Genomic DNA, 21,156 nt, shown 5'->3' on the forward strand with positions numbered 1-21,156 from the left:
ACAGGGAGGGTTTGTCGTCTCGACAACCTCAACGCGGCGGCCGATGCTATGCTCCTGCTGGGGTTTGAAGAATTACGTGGCTCTATCTGTACTCCGTATATTGTTGATGGTCCGAATGTGTTAAGCCACTGGATCGCACCTGCTTGTAGTACGAGTATATCTTGGCAGGGTATGGTCTTGGCAGGGCTACAGGCGCTTAGGGCCTACCGGGTCTGGGATTTGGGATTTAGGGAGTTGGGAGTTCATTCCGTGTTTGGGGGGCCTGGGCCTGGGTTGGGGGTTTGGGTGCTGGGGGGTTTCTGGAGGGAGGAATAGCTGAGCTGCGAGCGCTGCGTAGGAAACTTCACAGGATCCCACATTTTCCACTGGGCATGGTTGAGTGAATGTGCCCCAACCTCGCAGAATGAAGTCTACATCAGAATTTCATCAGCTATGACGCATCCTGATATTACTGCCATAGGGCCGGAACAGGAGTCGTCGACAAACACGAAAGCAGGAGAGCACAATTGCGACAGCAGGCTCGAGAGCCTCCCGCCTGAAGTTAGGCGCCATCTCCTCTCCATCCTCCATCTCCCACAACTGAAGGTCCTAGTCCGCGCCTCTCCCACTTTCCATCAGCAGTACCTCTTCGACCGCAACTACGTTCTCTGCAGGAGCCTCGAGGAGACATTGGGCAGCGTGACTGTTGATGCCTATGCCGTCCATCTTCTCGCAACCCAGGATGGGGACACGAAACAAACCATTGCCGAGTTTCTCGAACCATACTCGGAGAACACGTTGCGACGATGCCTACCATTTATTGACAGGCTCACCCAGGACGAAGCGATAAGTATGGTTGCCTACTACTTTCACTCCATCAAGCCTATTTCGGAATACTATGCTGCTTTAATTCTGGATAATCTCGCCCATGAACTAAGGAACGGGCCTCGCGGCCACCAGAAGGCCCCTGGGCTTGATAGTGAAACGGAGAGGATGCGATTGACGCGTGCTGTATATCGCTTCCAGCTGCTCTGTCAACTCGTCGATCCTGATCAGAGAGCAAGAGCAATCAAGATCCCTTCTCAAGAAGCGGCCGCACAAGATCTTCTCAACGTGCTCCAGCCGTGGGAGGTCGAGGAGTTGGTTTCTATCTACCAGTTTGTGGAGGATGTGTACAACAAAATCTTCGACGATGTCACCTGGGATTTACATCCCGACAACCCTAGGTATGACGACCAGCGCCGGCCTCCTACTCCAGATGGGGCGTTTGAACTGCATAACCCGAGTACGTGCGCTATTATTACCCACTATACAGACCTAATACTTGAACAGTGATTCGGGATTATTATATAGAAGGAATAACGTTTCGTGGTCTCTCCGTGCTGCGCACGGTTCTTTTCGAAGTCGAGGATCACCAGCACCTCGTCTTCACGATTCAACAGCACATCATCAGCTCCTACATTCCGTTTAAAAGACTCGACGGCATCCTTGGTGAAACGCAGCAGACCCTGCAACGCAGGAGCAATCCATCGGAGAGGGATCGTCTGCAAGCGGAACGAGCCCCGTGTCCATTCCGCGGGGACGCGGAGGCGGATGCGCCACCCCTGGCCTGGACAATCATCTGGGGTGATACGTATAGTAATCTGTACGGATATTATATCCCCGATGAGATGCGACTTTGGGGGTACATCTTCTACGATGCGACGACGTTTGAGGGAGCCGGGCTCAGGGAGGTGCTGAAGCGGCAGTGGGAGAAAGAATGGGATGATGAGGATCCGAGGGACACATTGTTATAGAAGCATGTATGCCTAATAGAAGACCAAGCGACTCATCTATATCCCGCTATGCCTAGTGATTGAACCTGCAAGCGGGTGGCTGGAGCCTGAAGACAAAAGGACAGCAGGCTCCGCTCACTGGCACATGGCGTCGATGAGGTCTGGGAACTCCGGGAACTCCTCCTGGGCCGCAGCAACGATCTCAGCCGTGGAGAGGCTCTTCCCTGGAGCGTGCCGCTCCGCGATGGCCCGGACCTCCTCGATGTGCTGCGTCTCCCACTCCGGGTCTCGAAATGCCTCAACCGGACCGGAGCCGTTGGCAAAGATCCACAGCAGATCGCCGACATTGCGAGCAATCACCCCACGCTCGCCCTCGGAGCCGACGTAGACGACAGGCTGTTCGGTGAGAGGCACATCGGGCCGGGCCAGCCAGAACCCGGCATAGTCGCCCGCCGCCGACGTGCCGAAGAAGCGGAACTGCTTGCCGTCGACGTCGTCGTTGCCTGTCCATAGGCGCAGCCACCAAGCCGTCTGCTCTGGGGCCTCGAGCGTTTTGTAGAGCTCAAAGTCACAGCCGCGGCTGTCGTCCCACTCCCACACGAAGGCAATGTTGGCCAGGTCAGCTAATGGAGCCGGTAGGGCCAGGTCGTCTGGTGTTGCCTCCGTAGTCATGGTGCGATGTGGCCCAAGGATATGCTTCTTTGTACTCGTAGTTGAGTAGAGGTTGTAGTCATTTAGTTTGAGAGGCTCAAGGTTGAAATCACCCAAAAGCATAGACATACATACGTATATATAGGTAGATGTCGGAGGGGAGAAGATCATTAGTGTGGGGAAATTCTGGTGTCTGCCTCGAGTCTGCCTAGCTTGGCTACCCGAGGCGCATATAGACGATGAATATGCCATGCCATGTGCGCGATGGGGATTGGTTAGAAACTAGGATCTATACACCTCAGATTTCATAGCTTTAACCAGTAATTAATTTATGGCGACAAGAAAATCCTTGGTCTCGCAGGGCACCTCGAGTGACATGCTGCCTTGGTTGGTGGAATCACTACCTTGATAGCTTTCTAAATGGGCCATAGCTTCTCCATATCGATGAGTTTGTTGAACTGAGCCACATTGGACATAGTGAAGGGGTTTCTTCGTCTTGAGAATGCGTAATCCAATATCCCACTTGTGACTATTATTCCTAGTACTATCAGTACCTAGTCCAGTGTTGCTGATGGTTCATCATCGGCCTGTGCTTGCCGACGATCCTTCAGCGTTAGTTCCTGCGATTCGGTGTTGGACAAGTCGCATACCCTGCCTATCACGGACGCTTCTGAAGTGCGGCAGCAGCGAGATTAAAGCTACTTCTAGCAGTAAAATCCGCCTACTAACTAGTACCTTCACTAAAGAGATGGCTCTTGGCGCCCTCGGAAGAAGGGGGGAGGAGGGATGCGTGTCTGGTGGAATACTGTACTGCCTCAAACACGAGGGTAGTTGAACAACAAGCTAAGCACTCTCTGTAGTTCTGTAGTCAAATAGATACACTCTGGGGCTAGTGCAATGGCATTTCACTACCCTGAGAACCCGAATGTGGTCATTACACTGTCCGGGTAGCGGATGTTTGACCATACAACAATCGGTGCTTCTCAAATCTCTCCGTGGTTTCTGGGAAACAGGAAAACTGCATTACACATTAGCCATGTCAAAAACTCCCCATAGCCATTAATATCCAATAGTCGGCCCGCAACTGACTTGCAAAACTCTTTGTCCATTAATCTGCGGAAGCCACCTTCCAGAGTCCCCCTAGAAACAGGTGCTGAATCATTGTCCATCCACAGACAGGAAAGAACAAGGCTTAAGTATCCAGGCCAATTGGTACGTTCGCCCTGTCTCTTGTAGTCATTATATCCTTTCTTCCCTCATTTGGGGGGACACATTACCTGTTCTGAGTGCTAATAGGGTAGAATCCAGTAGGGGGCCAAGATATAGACCTTGGATGACACTCGCCGTCACTCTTAATTTGACAATGAAACACACATTCCAACTCTGACCTGCCTCGACCGCAATATTTACAGCCTCAGAGCCAAGGGTCCGACGGATTTGGACCACTCCATGCTGCTTTCATCATTGGCTGTTGGAAGAACCACGTAAAGGCGGAGATTCCAAATGATGATAAACGTGTACAAATCTGATCCCGAATGGGATCTGAGGAGAACATTGAACTGATGGTATGTCGGCCTTTGGCTGACACCCCATGTGATCATTTAGGCCGAGATTCGACCAGACGACCTCAGAGAAGACATCACTGGCCGTTGAAAGAACGACTCCTGGGTGAGGACGCCAAATGATAATACTGCGTGTTAAACTTATTCCGAATGGGAGATGAGGAAAAGGAACAATGAAAGAGAGTATGGAAGTGACTCATTGGTATCAGCCACCTAAAAAATTGTCTGCACTCTGAGAAACACCTAGTCTATCAGCTCGTCTCTATGTGGCACAAGTGTTCGCCTTTTCCGTTGGTGTGCTAGGGGGTCTTTTGGGACAGCCTTTGGCGCATGGAGGGTAAAGTTTAGTAGAGGGGGCATCCAGCCTTAATACCTGGTACCTATTAGGTAGTGGCACTTGCGTATGTACATGTACCTAGGTAGTACGTATATGTACATGTACATCAATCAATGCACCGGACTCTACTAGGTATCATCTGACTGCAACTTAACATCTCATGATCTATATAGGACCTCTAGTAAATGCTACGATGAGCACCTGGCAACAATCGTGTCTTCATTAGCAAAGTCAAACATGCTCCTATGCTATTTCAAAATATATGATCGCTAGGCAAAACTTGGGATAACATTGGTGTTGTCACCTAGACCCCTGGACTCCTGGGCCTACCTACTGACAGGCACCCAAGGCCCGGCCACATTCAAGCGTCCTTGACATCCGAAATCTTCCACCCTCCGGGGCACAGCTTCTGGAAGACCTGCTCTGGATCGTACTTGGCCGCTGCGGCCTTCATCTTCTTGACGTTGTCGGCGCCGTAGCTCTCCAGGACCGCCTGGCCCTTGTCGGCGTAGTTGAGGTAGGTCCAGTCGAGGTTGCCGCCCTCGATGGTGGCGGCGAATTCGCGGACATCCTGGATCCACTTGTCGACCTTGGGGTGGGCAAAGGCCTGCTGCTCAGACGTCCTGGCCATGACGACGGCGAGGAACAGGATGCCGTTGTCCTTCTGGCGCTCGACGCCCATGACGTTGCCGCCGGCCTCGGCGGAGCGCTGGCCGAAGAGCGCGGGGAGGGGCTGGAACAGGCACTGCGTGATGAAGTCGCCGTCGGGGATGAAGGCCTTGAGCTCCTCGACCAGGATGTCGTGCAGCTCTGAGGCCTTGGCGATGATACGGGTGTCGTTCTTGAAGGAGGCTGTGAACCACGTGTCGCTGATGGGAGGGTTAGCCGACGAAGTGAAAACGATAAGAAAAGAAAAGAAACACGAGGAATAAATAAATAAATAGATAGGGAAAGGTGAACTCACTAGTAGTTGGCAGGAATGTTATACTCAAAGGCCATCTCCGAAATGGTCGTCATCTTGACCGTGTTCAGGATCTCGGGGAGGGCCAGCCACTTCTCATACGCGGGAGGCTTCTCAATGCCCTCCATGTTGGCATAGAGAGTGGCGATAACGACATCCTTAAAGTCGGGCATGTGAGTGAAGATGGTGACGAGGTTGCTGTTGGGGTCGTTGGGGACGTTGTCGGCAAACGACGAGACGGCCTCGATAGCGCTGGGGATGACCTGCTTGGGGAAGAAGGTCATACCACCCCAGACCTTGTCGCAGGAGATGGCCTTCATGGTGAAGTTGGTGACGATGCCAAAGTTGTTGGATCCGCCCTTGAGCACACGGAACAGGTCGGCATTGTTGTTCGCGTCGGCCACGACAATCTCACCGCTGGCGAGGACGACCTGGTATGCCACGACGTTGTCACAGGCAAAGCCCTGGCGCGCGGTGAAGAAGGTGTTTCCTCCGCCCAGGAGCAGACCAGCAACACCGACGTTGCCCTCGCGACCACCGGCAACAGCACGGCCGTACTTGTTCAGCTCGGCGTAGACCTGGCGCCACCGGCATCCGGGGCCAATGCTGGCCGTCTCAGTGGCGGCATCATAGGTAACCTTGTCAAAGAGGCCTAGGTCAATGGTGACGCCTCCCTCGATGTTGTTGGAGCCGGTCCAGTTGGTGTGACCGCCACTGCGCACGGCAAACTTCTGCCCTGCAGCGACGAGGGCCTTGACGGCCGTAGCTACCTCCTCGGCTGTCTGGGGCTGCAGGATGCACGCCGGCTGAATCTTTGCGCTGTTGGACCAGTATGAGTCCTGGCGCGCTGTGTACTCGGCGTCCGTAGGGGCTAGGATGCGCGCCTGGAGCCCGGCGGCAATAAGGCTCTCAGCCTGGGGGATAGCAGCAGCCATGATGTAAGGACTCGAGGGGATTTTGATTGTCACTAATTAATATGGCAGGGAAGCATGGTCCAAGGGCTGGAGGACGGGCATCATGGGTGAAGGGCGCGTGGACACTTTATTGCTGGGCATCCGCTTTACCATCTGTGGGAAGGGGGGGGGGGGGGGAGATGTCTCCCCAGGCCCTGGTATGGAGTACATAATACTAGCATTGGCACCAGTGCATTGTACAGTGCAACGATGGTCCACTGCTTGACAAGATGGAGTGACAAGTCTATGGATTATCGGTGTGGGTATGCGTGGAGCTGGGAATGCCTGTTGCAATGTCAGGCTATCTCCTGTCAAGCTGTCAAAGGCCTCAAACAGGGGTCACCCAGAGGATACATACATAGTAGTACTAGCACACTGTGCTAATGTGCATTGATACTAGCGCGTGCTCCCCCTCCAGAATATGTGGACGCAAAGATGGGGTTCGGATATAAACCCAGATCAGCGTTCGATTGCCGAGCATTCGCGTAAACCTGAGAGATGCGACGTCGATGCGGCTCTCCCGTTAATCTTTTTTGGCCCCTTGGGCACATATACTCCGTACTCCGCACACAGAGTCGTATTAATACAATTTCTGAACCAATATTGCCGCCCCCAATTCCCGGCAGTTCTCTGCTCCGCACGAGGATTTACCCAACTTCGTATTTACCCCTGTCGCAATAGCAGAAACGTCCCTGCAGTGACTAAGGCAATAACAAGGGATTGCCTACAGCTGCTATGCCCCATGTGGTTGTAGCGTTGACACCAACTCTTGGCGACCCATGGACCCGGCCCTTGGACCCTCTTCGGACCCTGCCGGGCCACGGCGGATAGGCTTGAATAGTCGATAATCGGCCTCATTTTCGTTGCTAGACCCATCCATGGTGCCGGAACACATGGCGTGGTATCCGGGGACCAGGGACGTTGGCAAAAACCCAGCAAGAATCGTGCTTATGTCGGACTAGATAAAGGGGCAAAACTTGGAAATCCTGTTTCGCTAATGTCGCAGGACGTGGTTTGTCCCACTCGACTGTGAACCACCGTGGCATCCATGTAGGATTATTATTTGTATGATTGTATCCGGCCCTGGGTCGAATCCAAAATGACTGATCGTTTGCGGTTTTCCCCCCTCGCTCGATCCCCTGACGGATGACATGACATCCTGGGTAGCGACTGAACGCGCAGATACGGGGTAATCTTCTGTCAGAGGGCGAAGTACTACCATGTATATCATATCCGATTGACCACTTCTGCAATCACATCATTCCCGGCTTCTTCTTCCCCCCCGGCCGTTCGAATCGTTCGTTTTGTCGTCCCATTCCTTTCGCTCGCCCATGGAGTAGCCCCCGACTTGCTCGATCCGAAGTCAACGACTCCCGCTTGCGCCCTCCGACTTTTCAACCCCGTCAGTCGCTTGTCGCAAAACCCGGAGGCGTTCGGCCTCGAGAAATTGCCATCAGCGCCCCCGACAACACCATGGCTGCTATCATCAATGGCGTGCCTGTCGCCATGCCGCCCCCCGAGGGCTACGTGGTCGACTTTGACAACCCCGAACGCAACAGTGTGACGGCGGCATACTGGCTCTTTGGTGTCGGCAATTTTCTCTCCCTGCTCTTTATGGCCCAGCGAGGTTTTGTGCGACTAGTGATCCAGAAGACATTCAAAGTAGAAGATGGTAAGGGTGGAGTCCAAGACATTTCCCTCGCTCAATCGAATCTTTGCTCACCAGAGGACAGCATGCTTAGTAGTTGCCTACGTGAGTAAAACGCTGGGCTTAACTGCTTGCGCGGATTTGGGGTAGAGTTCCAGACGTTGACTGTTTCTAGGGATTCTCAATAGCATTACAATGCATCATTCTTCGTGAGCCATCCCCAATTCCGTATCACATACCGAGGGATCTTGGTGGCCTTCTAACATAGTAAAGACGAGTTCATCCGCGGTGTCATGGGAACCCACGCCTGGGAGATGCCCCTCTACAAGTTCGGCTACTTCCTGCGCGCCCTCTACCTTCTCCCGATCCTCTACAACCCCGTCCAGTGCTGCGCCAAAATGTCCCTGCTGCTCGTCTACCGCCGTCTGGCGCCGCTGCAGTGGTTCCACATCATGGTCTGGTCCACGGGCTTCGTCGTCGTGGGCTCCTCCGTCGCCATCACCTTCGCCACCATCTTCCCCTGCAACCCAGTGCAGTCGGCCTGGGACGTGACGAATCCCGCCCCCAAGTGCATCGACCGCAACGCTGTGTACAAGGCCACCGCGGCACTGGGCGCCGCTACGGATGTCATGGTCCTCGCTGTTCCGATCCCCGTGGTGCTGCCACTTCAGATTTCGATTAGGCAGAAGATTGGACTGGTTTGCTTCTTCGGCATTGGTGGAGTGTAAGTTGACCCCTGGGTGATTCGAACATGCATGGCAGCTTATCAATGGGTAACAGCACCGTTTTCACGTCCATCATGAGACTCGTCGCCCTCATCAATTCCATGGGCGTCGTCGACCAGACCTGGGGTGGTGGCCCAGTCCTCCTCTGGATGTAAGTTTCTCTCGTTCCCCGTCCCCGTCCCCACGAGGTAGAGAAGGCAAGTTCTAACCTGCGGTGCAAAGCTTTGCCGAGGCCAACCTGTCGTGCATCTGCGCCGCCATGACGACTTCCAAGATCTTCATCAAGCACATCTCGCCCCGAATCCTCGGCACCACCGACCCTGCCTCCAAGACAGGGCCCGGCTTCTCCACTTCGGCCGCGCCCTCGTCCATGGGCGGCGGCGTGGGCACCAACAGCAAGAACCGGCACGACAAGTACGAGCGGTTCGACGACGGGCCCATGTACCCTCTGCAGACGGTGGCCAACGTGCAGGCCTCGAGGGACGACGATCACCAGCAGCAGCACAACTACCACAACAAGGCCGACACGACGTGGTACAACGGGCGCCGGAACTCGTCGAACAACAGCCAGGGCGAGTCGGGCTCGGAAAAGGCCATTGTGCAGACGCGGACTACGACGGTGACATATTCTACTTGATTGTGTGCAATCTGGTGCTTGATGACTTGCCAGAGGGGGAGGATGCGGATACCCATTGGTTACGGATATTATTTATTTAGACAGCGCTCAGGCCCGGGCTTTTTTATTTTATTTTTTATAACCTTCTTTTTTTTTTTATTTTACATCACACCTGAGCGAAGCATTGGACATAGTATCACATCGTGGCACCCTAATGTGAGCGATGATGTTATGCGTAACATGTTGCCAGAAAAGAGATTCGACGAATCCACCTACGTTCCCTATTAGGCAGTTGACGTGCATGATTGCTCCACGGGGTCCAACCGTCCAATGGGTTGAAAACCCGACTAGCCGCTCTGTTGTCACTGTCATCTATTAGACGATTCTTTCTTAGTAGCCATAAGATTCGCTGGCACTTCGTACGGGTACGCTGTGAAAACTAGGTTTGACAACTTGCTAATAGTGGGTGCCCAATCGATGCTAGACGGAAGAATTGGGTGCGCAAGTGCACTTGTGTGCAAGTCATTCTGAGTCATAGTGAATACCTGTATCCATACTATGTAGAATCAGATTTGAAACCTTAATACTAGAGCCGCTATATAATTCGCCGCTATGTGCACGCCACATCGAAAGCGAAGAAGATACACGTATCAAACATCAATGAGAAGAATGTCTACCACCATATCATCACCGCCTGTCACCGTCACCAAACGGCACCAGCTCCAATGCGCAGACCCGGAAGCCCCTATAGGGCTAGAATCGCCCTTTGAACTGGGGCCCCTCGACCACCTCGTGTTTCGTGGCGTACCTGTACAAGTAGTCTTCGTCTACCAAATGCCGGCATGCGGGCTCGGCGGCGCAGAAATAATCCCCGCCGCCCGCCTACGCCGAGCCATCTCCCGCCTTCTCGACCACTACCCGCACCTGACGGGCCGGCTGCACTTCAATGCCGATAGCAACACCCCCGAGATAACGGCACTCGGCACCGGAGTGGAGCTTCTTGAGGCTTGCTGTGATGGGCGACTGGATAAAATGGCAGGGCAGACCTCATCAGGTCGAATCCTAGTGACGAACCTTCCTGGCGGTGGCAACGCCTTGCTGGCGCCCTTCGACCCTACGACCGAGGGAGTCTGCCGCGACCCGATCCTTTCCATCCAGCACACACGCTTTGCCTGCGGAGGCGTGGCCCTGGGTGTACGTTTACATCACATCGTCTGCGATGCGCAGGGGTTCTTCACCTTCATGAACCACCTGGCTGAGGTATACCGGGGGCTCGAGTCCGAGCCGTGCCCCACGCTTGCACAACCACCCGAGATTCGGTCAATCTTCCGAGGGCCAAACGCGCTGTCTCCAGAACAGCGGCAGGAAATCCTAAATTATCAGGCCAATGTGTACATGACAGACGATGACCCACGGTTAGTAGCTTCGTCGGCGGGGATGGAGGACATGCCTCCAGAACCAAGCCACTCCGTCATCGGCAGAGTCCTGCGCTTCTCCGCCGACCATCTCGCGAGTCTGAAAGCTCAATCTACCGACCCAAGCGGTAAAGGCTGGGTATCCTCCACCGAGGCGGTCTCCGCGTTCCTCTACCAGCGCATCTACCGTGCACGCCTCCAGGCCCTCCAAGCCCAGGAAGACGCCGCAGCGCGGTTGTCCCCAGGGTTCTGGATCTCGATCGATATGCGCAGCCCCGATCGCCTCGGCATGAAGCCGCAGTATTTCCCCAACTGCATCTACCCCTCCTACGCCAACTCTCTGGTCCCATCCCTCGCAGACTGCCCGCTGTGGGAGGTAGCCGGGGCCGTGCACCACCTCATCCGGTCCGTCGACCCGGAGAGGATGCGTAAAACAACGATGTGGGTGGCAGCACAGCCGGACAAGGCGCGCGTCAGGGTGAACTTTGTATTCGGAAAGGGGAGCTTCACTGTCAGCCAGTGGTGCAAGATGAACATGTATAGGGGCAATGACTTTGACGTCGGCGCCGGAGGGGAGCCGGTCCGGCCGGCGCTTGTGTCCCCACCCTTTACCCCGATCTCTCTGGTTGATGGGCTGGCGATGATATTGGCTACGGAAGAGCAGCTGGAGACCGGCTCGGATTCGAGTGCCAAAACTTCTGTTTCGGGCGTGGATGTGAATCTGTCGGCTATCGCGCCGATATGGGAGATTCTGGACATGGACGAGGAGTTCGTTAAGTACTATACTTAAGGCCTGGGAGCTACAATAAAAAGACATACTCGTAAGCTTATAGTGCATGGGAAGGACAAGGAGGCTAGTTATCTCACTGGTGTATTTATACAGGAGTATTCGTTATATAACTCGCAAGGAAGAACAAAACTATATACAAATCCCGTCCTTTCGTACGAATCCTGACTGACCTCGTCCCTCCTCTTGATCACGCTTTTTTATGATACATAGCAGTAGCGTACTGATGCACTGTGCTTCCCAACTACTACAGCCTGTGGGCCATTAACCTGTCGCTGTCATCAGGCCGCCATTATTGCCGTAGCCCCGATCCCTGACGACTCACACCAATATAACAACTTAGCCGTGTAGCCCAGGTCCGAGGAGAGTCCAGCATCGGGAACATCTTGAGCGCCGAGGATAACGACGAGGTGGGTCCTTTTCAGTCCCCCAGGCCCCCGGTAGCTACCGTACTCCCCGCCAGGTCTGTGTCGACGTCGAACATGCCCTGCCCCTGTCATGAACGAACTAGCTTTTAATGTTAGTGTAGAGGAGCCATCATAGTATATAGGTACATGATAACTTGACTGTGGTTCGTAAAAAAAGCATGATACGTAGCATTCAGGGGTTTGACATGGGATACATACCTAGGTATTGATTGAATAGGAAATCCAGAACGAGTATAACATTTAAGCTCTTTGTGGTTGTTGCCATGATGGAAAAGTGGCTTCACATAATGGACCAAGGTAATAATAGATGCACAAATGCATTTGTTTCTCAAAATGATAAAAAGAAAGCCTCATATAAGCATAAAGAAGCAATGGGCCAGGGGCCGGACCTTGTAGAGCAAAAAAGACACAAAAAACATACAACAGCCGGTATTCGCTGGTCGTCACCGACCCAACTACTAATCAGCCCCTCAGCGGCTTGACTCTGGGAGAGCGGACGGGATCCCGTATTTTCCACTGGGTATGGTCGTATGTGGGAGAGTTGACTGTTGTGGCCGACTATATACAATACACAGCATGGTGTTGTCTTACACATGCATCATCCTACTTCATACGGAGTACGGTGCCAACATCCCCTAGGCTGCGTACCGTCACTGCCATTCATATTAAAAACTGTATTGCCGGTCGGCTATGCTTATAGGTTCTTTCTCCCACACACGGCCAGCTACCAGGGTGGTGTCTCGCCCAGAGTCCGCATTTTCAAGTCTATCATAGGAATATTTGTGTTTCTACTGAAAATGATCCCTATGTATTTTTTTTTCATGACGTCACTTTAATCAAGAACCAACGCCTCAGCTCTCTTGAATGTATAAACCTAACTAGATATATCTCCGAAGTGGCAGCAATGGTGAGGATGTATGCTGCTGTCCTTCAGGTACGTATGTATGTAAAAAACAATTGGTTTGCACACCTAGCTCCAACTTGGATCCTAATGCCTACTCTAGAGACAATGCAAGCTAATTGGGCCTGGTTGGAGATCACAGGCGATTTATTTTTGCTTTCCTACCCATCATTGAAATGGCCCCCTTTTAGATACATTGGCTGCGACTGTATTCATTGAGGCTGAAAACGAAGTTCAGCGCATTTTCTGAGGCCAGATGTAACGATGGATCCACGACACCCGGATTGTGAATGATATTACGGACAAGTCTAAAATGCCAAAGAATAGGAATTTCTTTTCAATTACTTGCCATCTACACCGGACAGATGACAAATTGCATCTAGATCTGTAGATGAGGTGGTCAGTATTTGGGGCGTGGCAACCAAAGCTAGGAGGCGCATATTCGAGGGATAGACCGATAAATTTGGTTCTGTTGCTATTTTGGCAGACAGAATGATGCTCGCGTCAGGCTAGACGGATAAAACTATCAGAATCTGGGATATTTAGCGGCGAGAGATTTCTATCCTGCTAGATGGCAACGCAGGTCCTGTTGGATGACAGCACCAATATGTCCAATTATGCCATAGCCCGAGCATCACTAATACCACCGCGTAACCCCCCTCTGTTAATAGATAATAATCTGGAAGGTGTATTCATGATCAAACCATCTAAGACTTGACTATCAGTAAGTCTAGAATGCATGAGAATTAGGCGAGAAATACCACCAATAGCAGTTGTTTTAGATCATACGGCTAGATATCTTGTAATCATTGGGACCGGGCTTGAGTTATCCTATTGCAGTTTCTCCCTGTTTCTCCCTAGTTATCGCTGGTCAAGGACAATATATTTCCCTCTTAGTAACCCGGCGACTTTTGGCGCATCAAATAAATATCCCGCAGAACGAAGTTCTTGTCCTTATTTGTAGTAGATACAAATGAGTGTGCGAGCAAGGTCAGCCGCAGGAGGCCCTCCCAACATTTCACTGCCGAGAACCTAGCAAATGTCTGGTGAGTCTGTGTCCACTTTTGCTTATCGAATCTTCAAAGTAGTTACTTTGTGAAACAATTCGTCTGATCCTATCGGAAGGGAGTTGAGTAAGTCTCTGGTATCCTCGGCCTCAACTCCACGATCAACCGTCTCGTGCATATGGACTGCACAAGCCGGGGAACCTAAAGGAACATGAGATTCCCCCCCTGTACAACACGTCCGCAATGGAAGTTCCTTTGTCGCCTGCGCCGGGGAAGGTGGTAATGGGACTTTTGGGGCTGTGTAGATGCATTTAGTGATCTCGACTGCGATCTTGATCAGCGGACAGCATGTTCATGCCGCGTGTCCACAGCGGCCCGTCACTGGTGCATCGGTTCGCTTTTCCTGACGCGTCACCTGTGCATCTAAGCCGCCGTCAGCCGTGGAAGATCTTCTTGTGAGTGGCTGAACATACGTTGTTGGTTGTGTGATGCGACCAACAAACACCTCAACTCCGCCACAGAGTGAGGGAGGTGGCGTGACTATATGTGAGTTTGTGGCCCAGCTGTGAATGATCGCCGTTTGTTGGCTGAATCATCCCGTTAACCGTATTATATTTACGTATTAAAAAAGAACCAAACTCTGCTCTAGAATAGTGGTGCTGAGCCGAACGGTGTGTCTGTCGCTGGGGCTCTCCTCTTTGTTATTGCCCAGACTAATGAAGTGAACAATCAATCACTTCGTGTAATGGATCATGGAGTTTGTGAGATTTAGATATGACTGTGTAGATCGCCAACATTGCTTCTCATGTTTCACATGTCACATCAATCATCGTAGGATCGTCAGCTTCTGCCGTCTCATATCAGGCTCACTGCAGGAATAAGCTGCACGATCCTTTAGTCACTGAACTGAAGAGTCTCTGATTGGCTCGATTTAGCCTTCCTTGCCCCGTAGCCGCAATCATCTAATAGTTACAAGCATTGCTTTTATGCAAGGCAGCTGGTGGCTGTGTCGATCAAACATGGGTTTATCTTGCTGTTAACATCTCATTAGATAATTCATCTGTGGTCGAGTTTGTTAAATATTTAAGGCACGGAATCCGAATATGATACTTCTAGGATCGCTTCATTCTTACTATACCCCGACATAAACATAGTCCACCTGTTCCAGCACAAAACTGTTCCAGCACAAAACATCTCCATTTCTCTAATAAGATTTACTCAACATGAAGCTTAAATTCGCATTCCTGGCCCTCCTTGTCGGGTTCGTGGCGGCGGAGGAGGTTGCGGAGAAGGAGAATCTTGCCATGGTGTGCGGAAATTCCTGTAACGTACGTATCTGCTGCGCGATATACATGAACCGAAAGTCAACGACGAATTACATACTAATCTGGATGGCAACTTTAGGATGGATGTGCCCTTGGCTGCGAGTGCGACCAGTTTCGGGGAAAGTGCCTCCCTGTAAGTTCTCGCGGTTCATGTTATTTGGATACGAATAGCTTTCCCTGGTATCAGCGGTGCTAACTCTAAATTAGGAGGGTAAAAAGTACGTGGTGTTCTAGTCGGGAGCATGGTCGAGTCCTCGATGCACTCCTATGAGTGCCTATCTACATTACATGTGCGTGAGGTCCATTTGGTGTGTGGGAAATACTCGCAGGTAGTTGGGCACTGTCGGAACGTGTACCCCTGATGGTTCAATGTTCATGTCAGCATTACGATTCAGTTACGAAGCAGAATGCTCCCTGCTGTCAGGATCTCTTTGTTTTGATTTTATACATTGTAACAGTTCATTATGAGTAATGAAGCGCTGCGTTATATCATTCAAATTGCAACTGTGCTCCTCCGCCACAACTCTCCGTACTGCACATATTAGGTTTATCTCGATGTGGCATCTGCCAGCAGCTCTCACAAAAAGGGGAATGCATATACGTACTTTTACCCAAAATTACCCTTACCCACATTCGCTATGTTTGCCATTGCTCGTCTTTCAATTAAAAGTAGAATAATCAAGGAGGTACAAGAACCGCCTGAAATTATGTCTCGACTGGCATTGTCGGATATTGGTTCCCGTCATGGACACCGGCCGCCTGTCCTTGTTCTTCCTGCTCCTGAACTGCATTGCCCACAATCATGGCTCGAAGCATGGCATCGCTCCTCGCCTCATCTGCAGCCATTCTCTGGGTGAAACCGAGGTGTGTATCCAATGCTTTGGCGTGTTCCTCCTCAGACCAAAACGACGTGGGGATGGACTTGGTGACATGCCACCCAATGTCGTGAAAGGGCGTTTCTGCGCCTCCAACCTCCTGAGAAATCTCTGCTATCGTTTTGGTAACAACTAGCGAGCCGTTAATATTCTTCCTTTTCGCCTTCTTTGCCTTCTTCATCTCATTTTTCAGGACCTTGAGCGTCTTTTTCACTTGTGGCTGACGTTGTTTGAGTTCGAGCTCAAGCCCTTGGAAGGGAGTGTGGACCATGTTGGCCTTGACAAAGTCCTTGACCATGCGCTTGCGGGCCCGTGCTACACCAAACACTCTCGGGTTTGCTTCTGCTAGAAGCCAGCCCATGGTGGATATGAGCCATTCTTTTTCATTGGCAGGGATCTGGTTGAAATGAATAGTCGATGTTCTGGCACCACCGAAGAATCTTGATAGTTGGGGAAGTAATATGTTGATATCATGTTTGGACGCCGGATCTCGGAAAGGAGCCTTGTGGCAAAAGTTGGTTGTCTCGCGGAGTATGTCGTATTGAATGGAGAGAACGACGAAGCGACGGGCCTGTGGTGGAAATCATGTTAGTATCTAGCACTAAGGGTTATCGATAGAGAGTGAAGAATCATATGTTACCCACCTTCTCTGGGATCTGAACAATCTCAACTCTTGGTGCTGCATCCCCTTTCTCCTTATTATCTTCATTCATACGGGAATCTTGATTCCCACTTTGTAGAATCCTATTCCAAAGCATCTGTAACCTGTTTTCAAATGGCAGTGTTGCCACAATGAGGTATTCGAATGAGGTTGGCAGCTGGCTGATTTCCTGCCGGCAGGGAATGGATGAAGCCAACACCATGACACCTGAATTGAGGCCCTCTCGGACGACTAGCTTCGCCGGGTTTGTCTTCGAGGCCTCTTTGTAATCTGCCTGAAGAATATAGCCCTGAAAGGGATATTTCTTAGCAAGTCGTTTTGCGAGCTTCTTGCCTGACCGATTCGTGGAGGTCTTGAATGACCGGAATATGGACTTCTTAACCGTGACTGTGTGGCCTTTGAGCTCCAGGCGGGGTTCGTGTGTGAGTTTTATGCTATCTTGGAATGAGACGAGCAGCTCGTCCATGTCTTGAGCATGTAATCCATTATCCCCGCTGGGGTTCACAGCGTATCCAGGAGCCGCGACCATCTTTGCCCAGTAGTCATTTACGTGACCGATATTGGTGAGGCCAAGGAGTAATATGCTCGTTTTCCCCCTGAGGAGTCTGCTTACAAGCCACGGGTCGATAAACTCGTACGCGACTCTGCCTGCCTGACCAAAATAATCTGTCGAATTGCACAGGATGATAATGGTCTTTCCCGCGTATCGTGTCAAAATATGATCACCGGCCTTCTTGTCGACAAAAGACCCCGAGACGGAGAGGTTATAAACATCGACCTTCAGACGGAGACTCCTCTGGATAAAGGCGGCGATCTCGCTGATGAGCGATCCAGGCGCATCGGTGTTGACAAGGAGCAGAAAGCTGGCCTCGGGGTCGTATTTATACGCAGGGGAAATTTGGATATTAAGATCAAACTTGGCTATTAGCCGAGCTCCTAAAACCGGCGAGGGCGCGGGACTAAAAAGGGAAGTATCATCGCCGGGCTCGCCGAGGAGCATCTCCAGGTGCACGCTCCCTCGTGAGAAGGGTTTGGCGGTATCGGAAACGCAAAGGATCTGGTTGAAAATTGCCTGACCACCCGGCTCGATGATTTGAGCGTACTGGAAGCTCTCATTGCTGGCCACTGAAGGCTTCAGGTCAAAGCTGCCTGTCTTGTGGAGGCGGGTCCCACAGAGTCGCCTGGGGCTGGTATTCAAGCCGTAAGCTTTGCGTGAGACATTTAGAATCTGGTGTGCACAATGGTTAGTACGATTTGTATATATACATGATTACGGATATGAAATATGTACTCACTCTCCACTGAACAGTGAATTCGTCCCCAATGGAGACAGTCCGGAGATAGGTTGGTGACAGGAGCTCCAAAGGATACCGAATCATGAGAGGAGAGCGCACCAGGAAGTTGTCCAGAGGACGATTGATCCCAGGCATGATGGCTGTGACGTTGACGGTCTCGTTAACTATAAATGGCTGATCGGCTTGGAGCCTGAGACTGGGCTCCTGTTTGATAAAGGCCCTCATGTATCCTTGAGCCTCACATAACCCACCTGGCGGGATAGATGTCGGTAGGGCAACTCCGTCTTGCGGGAAGCCTCCATTCAACCACGCGGAGGAGTGCATGCTGAGTGGTATATGTGTAAGCGACGGAGACGGCATAACACCTGCGGGTCAAGTCAGCGGAGTTAACACGTTGCTAACTAATTTTGGAACAGTACCGGTGTTACGGATCTGAATATTCTTGACCAGAACATGCTCTCCAGGCTCATATATACCGTCGTCGTTCTCATCCATCAGGTTGAACCCCGAGACCTGCAGGTTGTAGCAGCCGTGATATTGCTCCCTTGCCCCATTATTTCGTAGAACGAAGAAGCTGATTGCGCCATTTTGACCAGCTGCACCGTGGTACAGGCGTGATATATGGGGGAAGCCCGACGATCCAGAACTTCCGTTCCAGCCTTGCGGGTTGGAGTGGTACTCAGTGTCATAGTACGTCTCTGCCTGCAGATGACCTGACGCGTTTTCCACTAGGCGGGTTCTAGCGATCTCGATGGTCCTAAAATGGCATGTAATTCGTATGATTGACCCTTGGTAGTAGAAAGGGGATACTTGTATACATACCACTCATAACCTGCACCGCCTCTGCCTCCCGGGCCACCAGGGCCAGGTTTCCCATGGGCGCCCGCGGCACCTCCGTTGCCACCATCGACGTTCCACGATACGGCGCTCAGCAGGTTCATGTCTTCCTCTTTGACCGTTACCGCAATAGTCCCGCCGTCGCCACCATTTGCACCATGGGAGCCATAACCACCCCTACACCCAGGTCAGTTCAAAGCGATAGTGGAAAAGACACAATCCATGTGGCAGCACATACCTGCCTCCACTCTTTCCCGTATGGCCCATCTTCAGACGCAGCTGTTAGCAATTTGGAAACACAATAGCCGAGGGAGGGTGTAGCGCGAAAGAAATTTACATACCGTTGCAGGACTCCAACGCGTCGCATCGTCACCATCCCGACCACGCCCACCTTGCTGTCCATCTTCACCTACACCCCCATCCCCACCAGCACCACCTTGGGCGCTCAAGAGCAGATCTTGTCCCGGTGGAACCTCCCAGTTGTCTCCCTCCCAGTTCCCGATACCTTGAACGTGAATCCCACCATCAGACAGATAGGACGGCGATAGCTGGATTGTCAAGTGACCCCCCGGACCACCAGCACCAGCTGCGCGCGCTGAGCGACCATGCGCACCGTCCTGGTATTTGTGAGCCTGTGGATCGCGCCACGAGTACTCGGTATAACCGGACTCGCCGTCGCCCCCATTGACCTGGATGGTAAACTTTGGCCGTTGCGCGTTCATCTTATGCGCTAAAAAATACTTGGTCTGCCCAGTGGGCTTGTGTTGAAGTGACGGATTTTGTCGTTCAGAACAAGCTAGGCCTTTCGACCACCGGACGCGATGGAGAGGTCCGCGTGCGGTAGGGATCTAAGATGGCCTATCTAAGAATTGTGACCATGAAGAGGTCAGTCGCAGATGAAACGATAACGACGAGGATCCGATGAGGAGGCGCGATGCGTGAGGCTGAATTCGTAACCAGGGGTTTCGCTGGCTGGCCAGTAAAAACAACCAATGTTTTGTGGCCAGCTCGTCAATAATCGCGAGTCTGCCTTGGGTATCCTGTAACATGTGTTTCCGTCAAATGAATGTATAAGACAGCGAGTAGCCTGGGCATGTTAAATGTTCAATGTTGATCGCGCACGTATATGTGGCAGTGCCTTTCGCACCTTGTTGTGCCCACCTTTTGGGACATGATTGATGGCCGGGAGACGACACAAATAGGTGCCTGCCATGATACTGGGATTAAGTAACATATACATATTCGTGCATACCTACATGTTCTTGATCCTTTGTCATTCTGGTTTTTGCTGGGTGCCATCACAACCCTCAATTATGTCCTTTGTCACTGTATGTCCCTTCCGAAGCTACCTTGCTACTTAATGTATTCAACACTCAGTCTGACTACATCAAAACCCACGACCACATAAACCATTGCCAACCAGAGGCTCAGACTAGATGGTTATCTCCTGATTACTTCGAGTTGCAACTCTTGCAACCAAGCACCTTTCCGCTACTATCTTTCTGGATAATATTATCCTTGCTGATGATGTGCTTGTTGCATTTTGTGCATTTCAGATTGCACTTCTTGCAGCCAATCTCTTTCCCGCTCCCATCTTTTTGCATGGGGTTGTTCCTGCTGGTGTGCCTGTTGCATTTTGTGCACTTGGGTTTGGGGTCGCCTCTAGGTTTGTTATCCTCATGTCCCTGTACCCTTTAGTTAGCACCAAGTACTTAGATTAATTTAGTGGATGTATAAAATTTAGATGCGCTAGAAACGTACCTCTTTGCCCATCTTCGCGTCTTACACTGTGTATATTGAGAATGAGGTAGATTGGGGAGCCGGGGGTATCTGACCGTTTACTACAAAAGAATTTTTGGGCAAGTTAAGCCATGGTAGCTGTTCAGTATATCCAAACGTTACTTCAAAAGCAAATTTAGAGCCAGAAGGTAATTCTTCCGAAATCTATCACTCTGAATAGTCGTGCAATGTTGAGCCCCATGAGCTCTGCATACTTGGCGGGCTTCTAAGGTAATGCCCGAGGCTAGTATTTGATGACAGTCGTGTGGTCGATATTTCTCATGGTGCGGGGTATAGGTAAATGATTGTCAAATGAAAAATGGCCCTCGGTGTTCAAGCTCGCCGAAGGGAGTCACCATAGTGACGGGATGGTGACTTCGAGGCTAAATGCGGCCTCCGTTGCTGCCTGCTGGCGATAATATGGTGGCTGCCAGCGAGCATCATGGGCTGGGAGTCATAGACGAGGTGACTAGTTGGAAGCGAGGGAAGACGCTATTCGTTATGTAAGAAAGATACGGAATTGTAAGGTCACATGTCAATCGTTGTCGTTACCCATGCCCTCGCTAATGATACCAATGAAAAGAAAGAAAAGGTCAGGTTTTACACTTACAGGACCCTGACTTTTGAAGACCCCTACTT

At 51.5% G+C, this 21,156-nt stretch overlaps 6 protein-coding genes across 6 annotated transcripts; 3 read left to right on the forward strand and 3 right to left on the reverse strand.

Moving 5' to 3' along the window:
- Positions 1–432: 432 nt before the first annotated feature.
- ACO1O0_009196 (uncharacterized protein) lies at positions 433–1,775 on the forward strand (the record flags this gene model as incomplete). Its single annotated transcript, XM_083198547.1, has 2 exons — positions 433–1,264; positions 1,333–1,775. 2 exons carry the CDS (start codon positions 433–435, stop codon positions 1,773–1,775), a joined length of 1,275 nt encoding a protein of 424 aa, XP_083046282.1.
- A 114-nt stretch (positions 1,776–1,889) lies between these two features.
- On the reverse strand, positions 1,890–2,426 carry ACO1O0_009197 (uncharacterized protein; the record flags this gene model as incomplete). The annotated part of the gene is made up of 1 exon (XM_083198548.1): positions 1,890–2,426. One exon carries the CDS (start codon positions 2,424–2,426, stop codon positions 1,890–1,892), a length of 537 nt encoding a protein of 178 aa, XP_083046283.1.
- Positions 2,427–4,665: 2,239 nt separating this feature from the next.
- Positions 4,666–6,200, reverse strand: ACO1O0_009198 (FAD-binding oxidoreductase; the record flags this gene model as incomplete). Its single annotated transcript, XM_083198549.1, has 2 exons — positions 4,666–5,173; positions 5,269–6,200. 2 exons carry the CDS (start codon positions 6,198–6,200, stop codon positions 4,666–4,668), a joined length of 1,440 nt encoding a protein of 479 aa, XP_083046284.1.
- Positions 6,201–7,691: 1,491 nt separating this feature from the next.
- ACO1O0_009199 (uncharacterized protein) lies at positions 7,692–9,228 on the forward strand (the record flags this gene model as incomplete). Its single annotated transcript, XM_083198550.1, has 4 exons — positions 7,692–7,890; positions 8,140–8,590; positions 8,647–8,742; positions 8,814–9,228. 4 exons carry the CDS (start codon positions 7,692–7,694, stop codon positions 9,226–9,228), a joined length of 1,161 nt encoding a protein of 386 aa, XP_083046285.1.
- An 813-nt stretch (positions 9,229–10,041) lies between these two features.
- ACO1O0_009200 (uncharacterized protein) lies at positions 10,042–11,412 on the forward strand (the record flags this gene model as incomplete). Its single annotated transcript, XM_083198551.1, has 1 exon — positions 10,042–11,412. One exon carries the CDS (start codon positions 10,042–10,044, stop codon positions 11,410–11,412), a length of 1,371 nt encoding a protein of 456 aa, XP_083046286.1.
- A 4,363-nt stretch (positions 11,413–15,775) lies between these two features.
- ACO1O0_009201 (uncharacterized protein) lies at positions 15,776–19,105 on the reverse strand (the record flags this gene model as incomplete). The annotated part of the gene is made up of 7 exons (XM_083198552.1): positions 15,776–16,516; positions 16,590–17,834; positions 17,902–18,065; positions 18,321–18,658; positions 18,724–18,915; positions 18,977–19,017; positions 19,097–19,105. 7 exons carry the CDS (start codon positions 19,103–19,105, stop codon positions 15,776–15,778), a joined length of 2,730 nt encoding a protein of 909 aa, XP_083046287.1.
- Positions 19,106–21,156: the final 2,051 nt, after the last annotated feature.

Source organism: Amphichorda felina (genome assembly GCF_050947745.1).
Source record: "Amphichorda felina strain 45539 chromosome Unknown scaffold_9, whole genome shotgun sequence".
Classification (NCBI taxonomy): domain Eukaryota; kingdom Fungi; phylum Ascomycota; class Sordariomycetes; order Hypocreales; family Bionectriaceae; genus Amphichorda; species Amphichorda felina.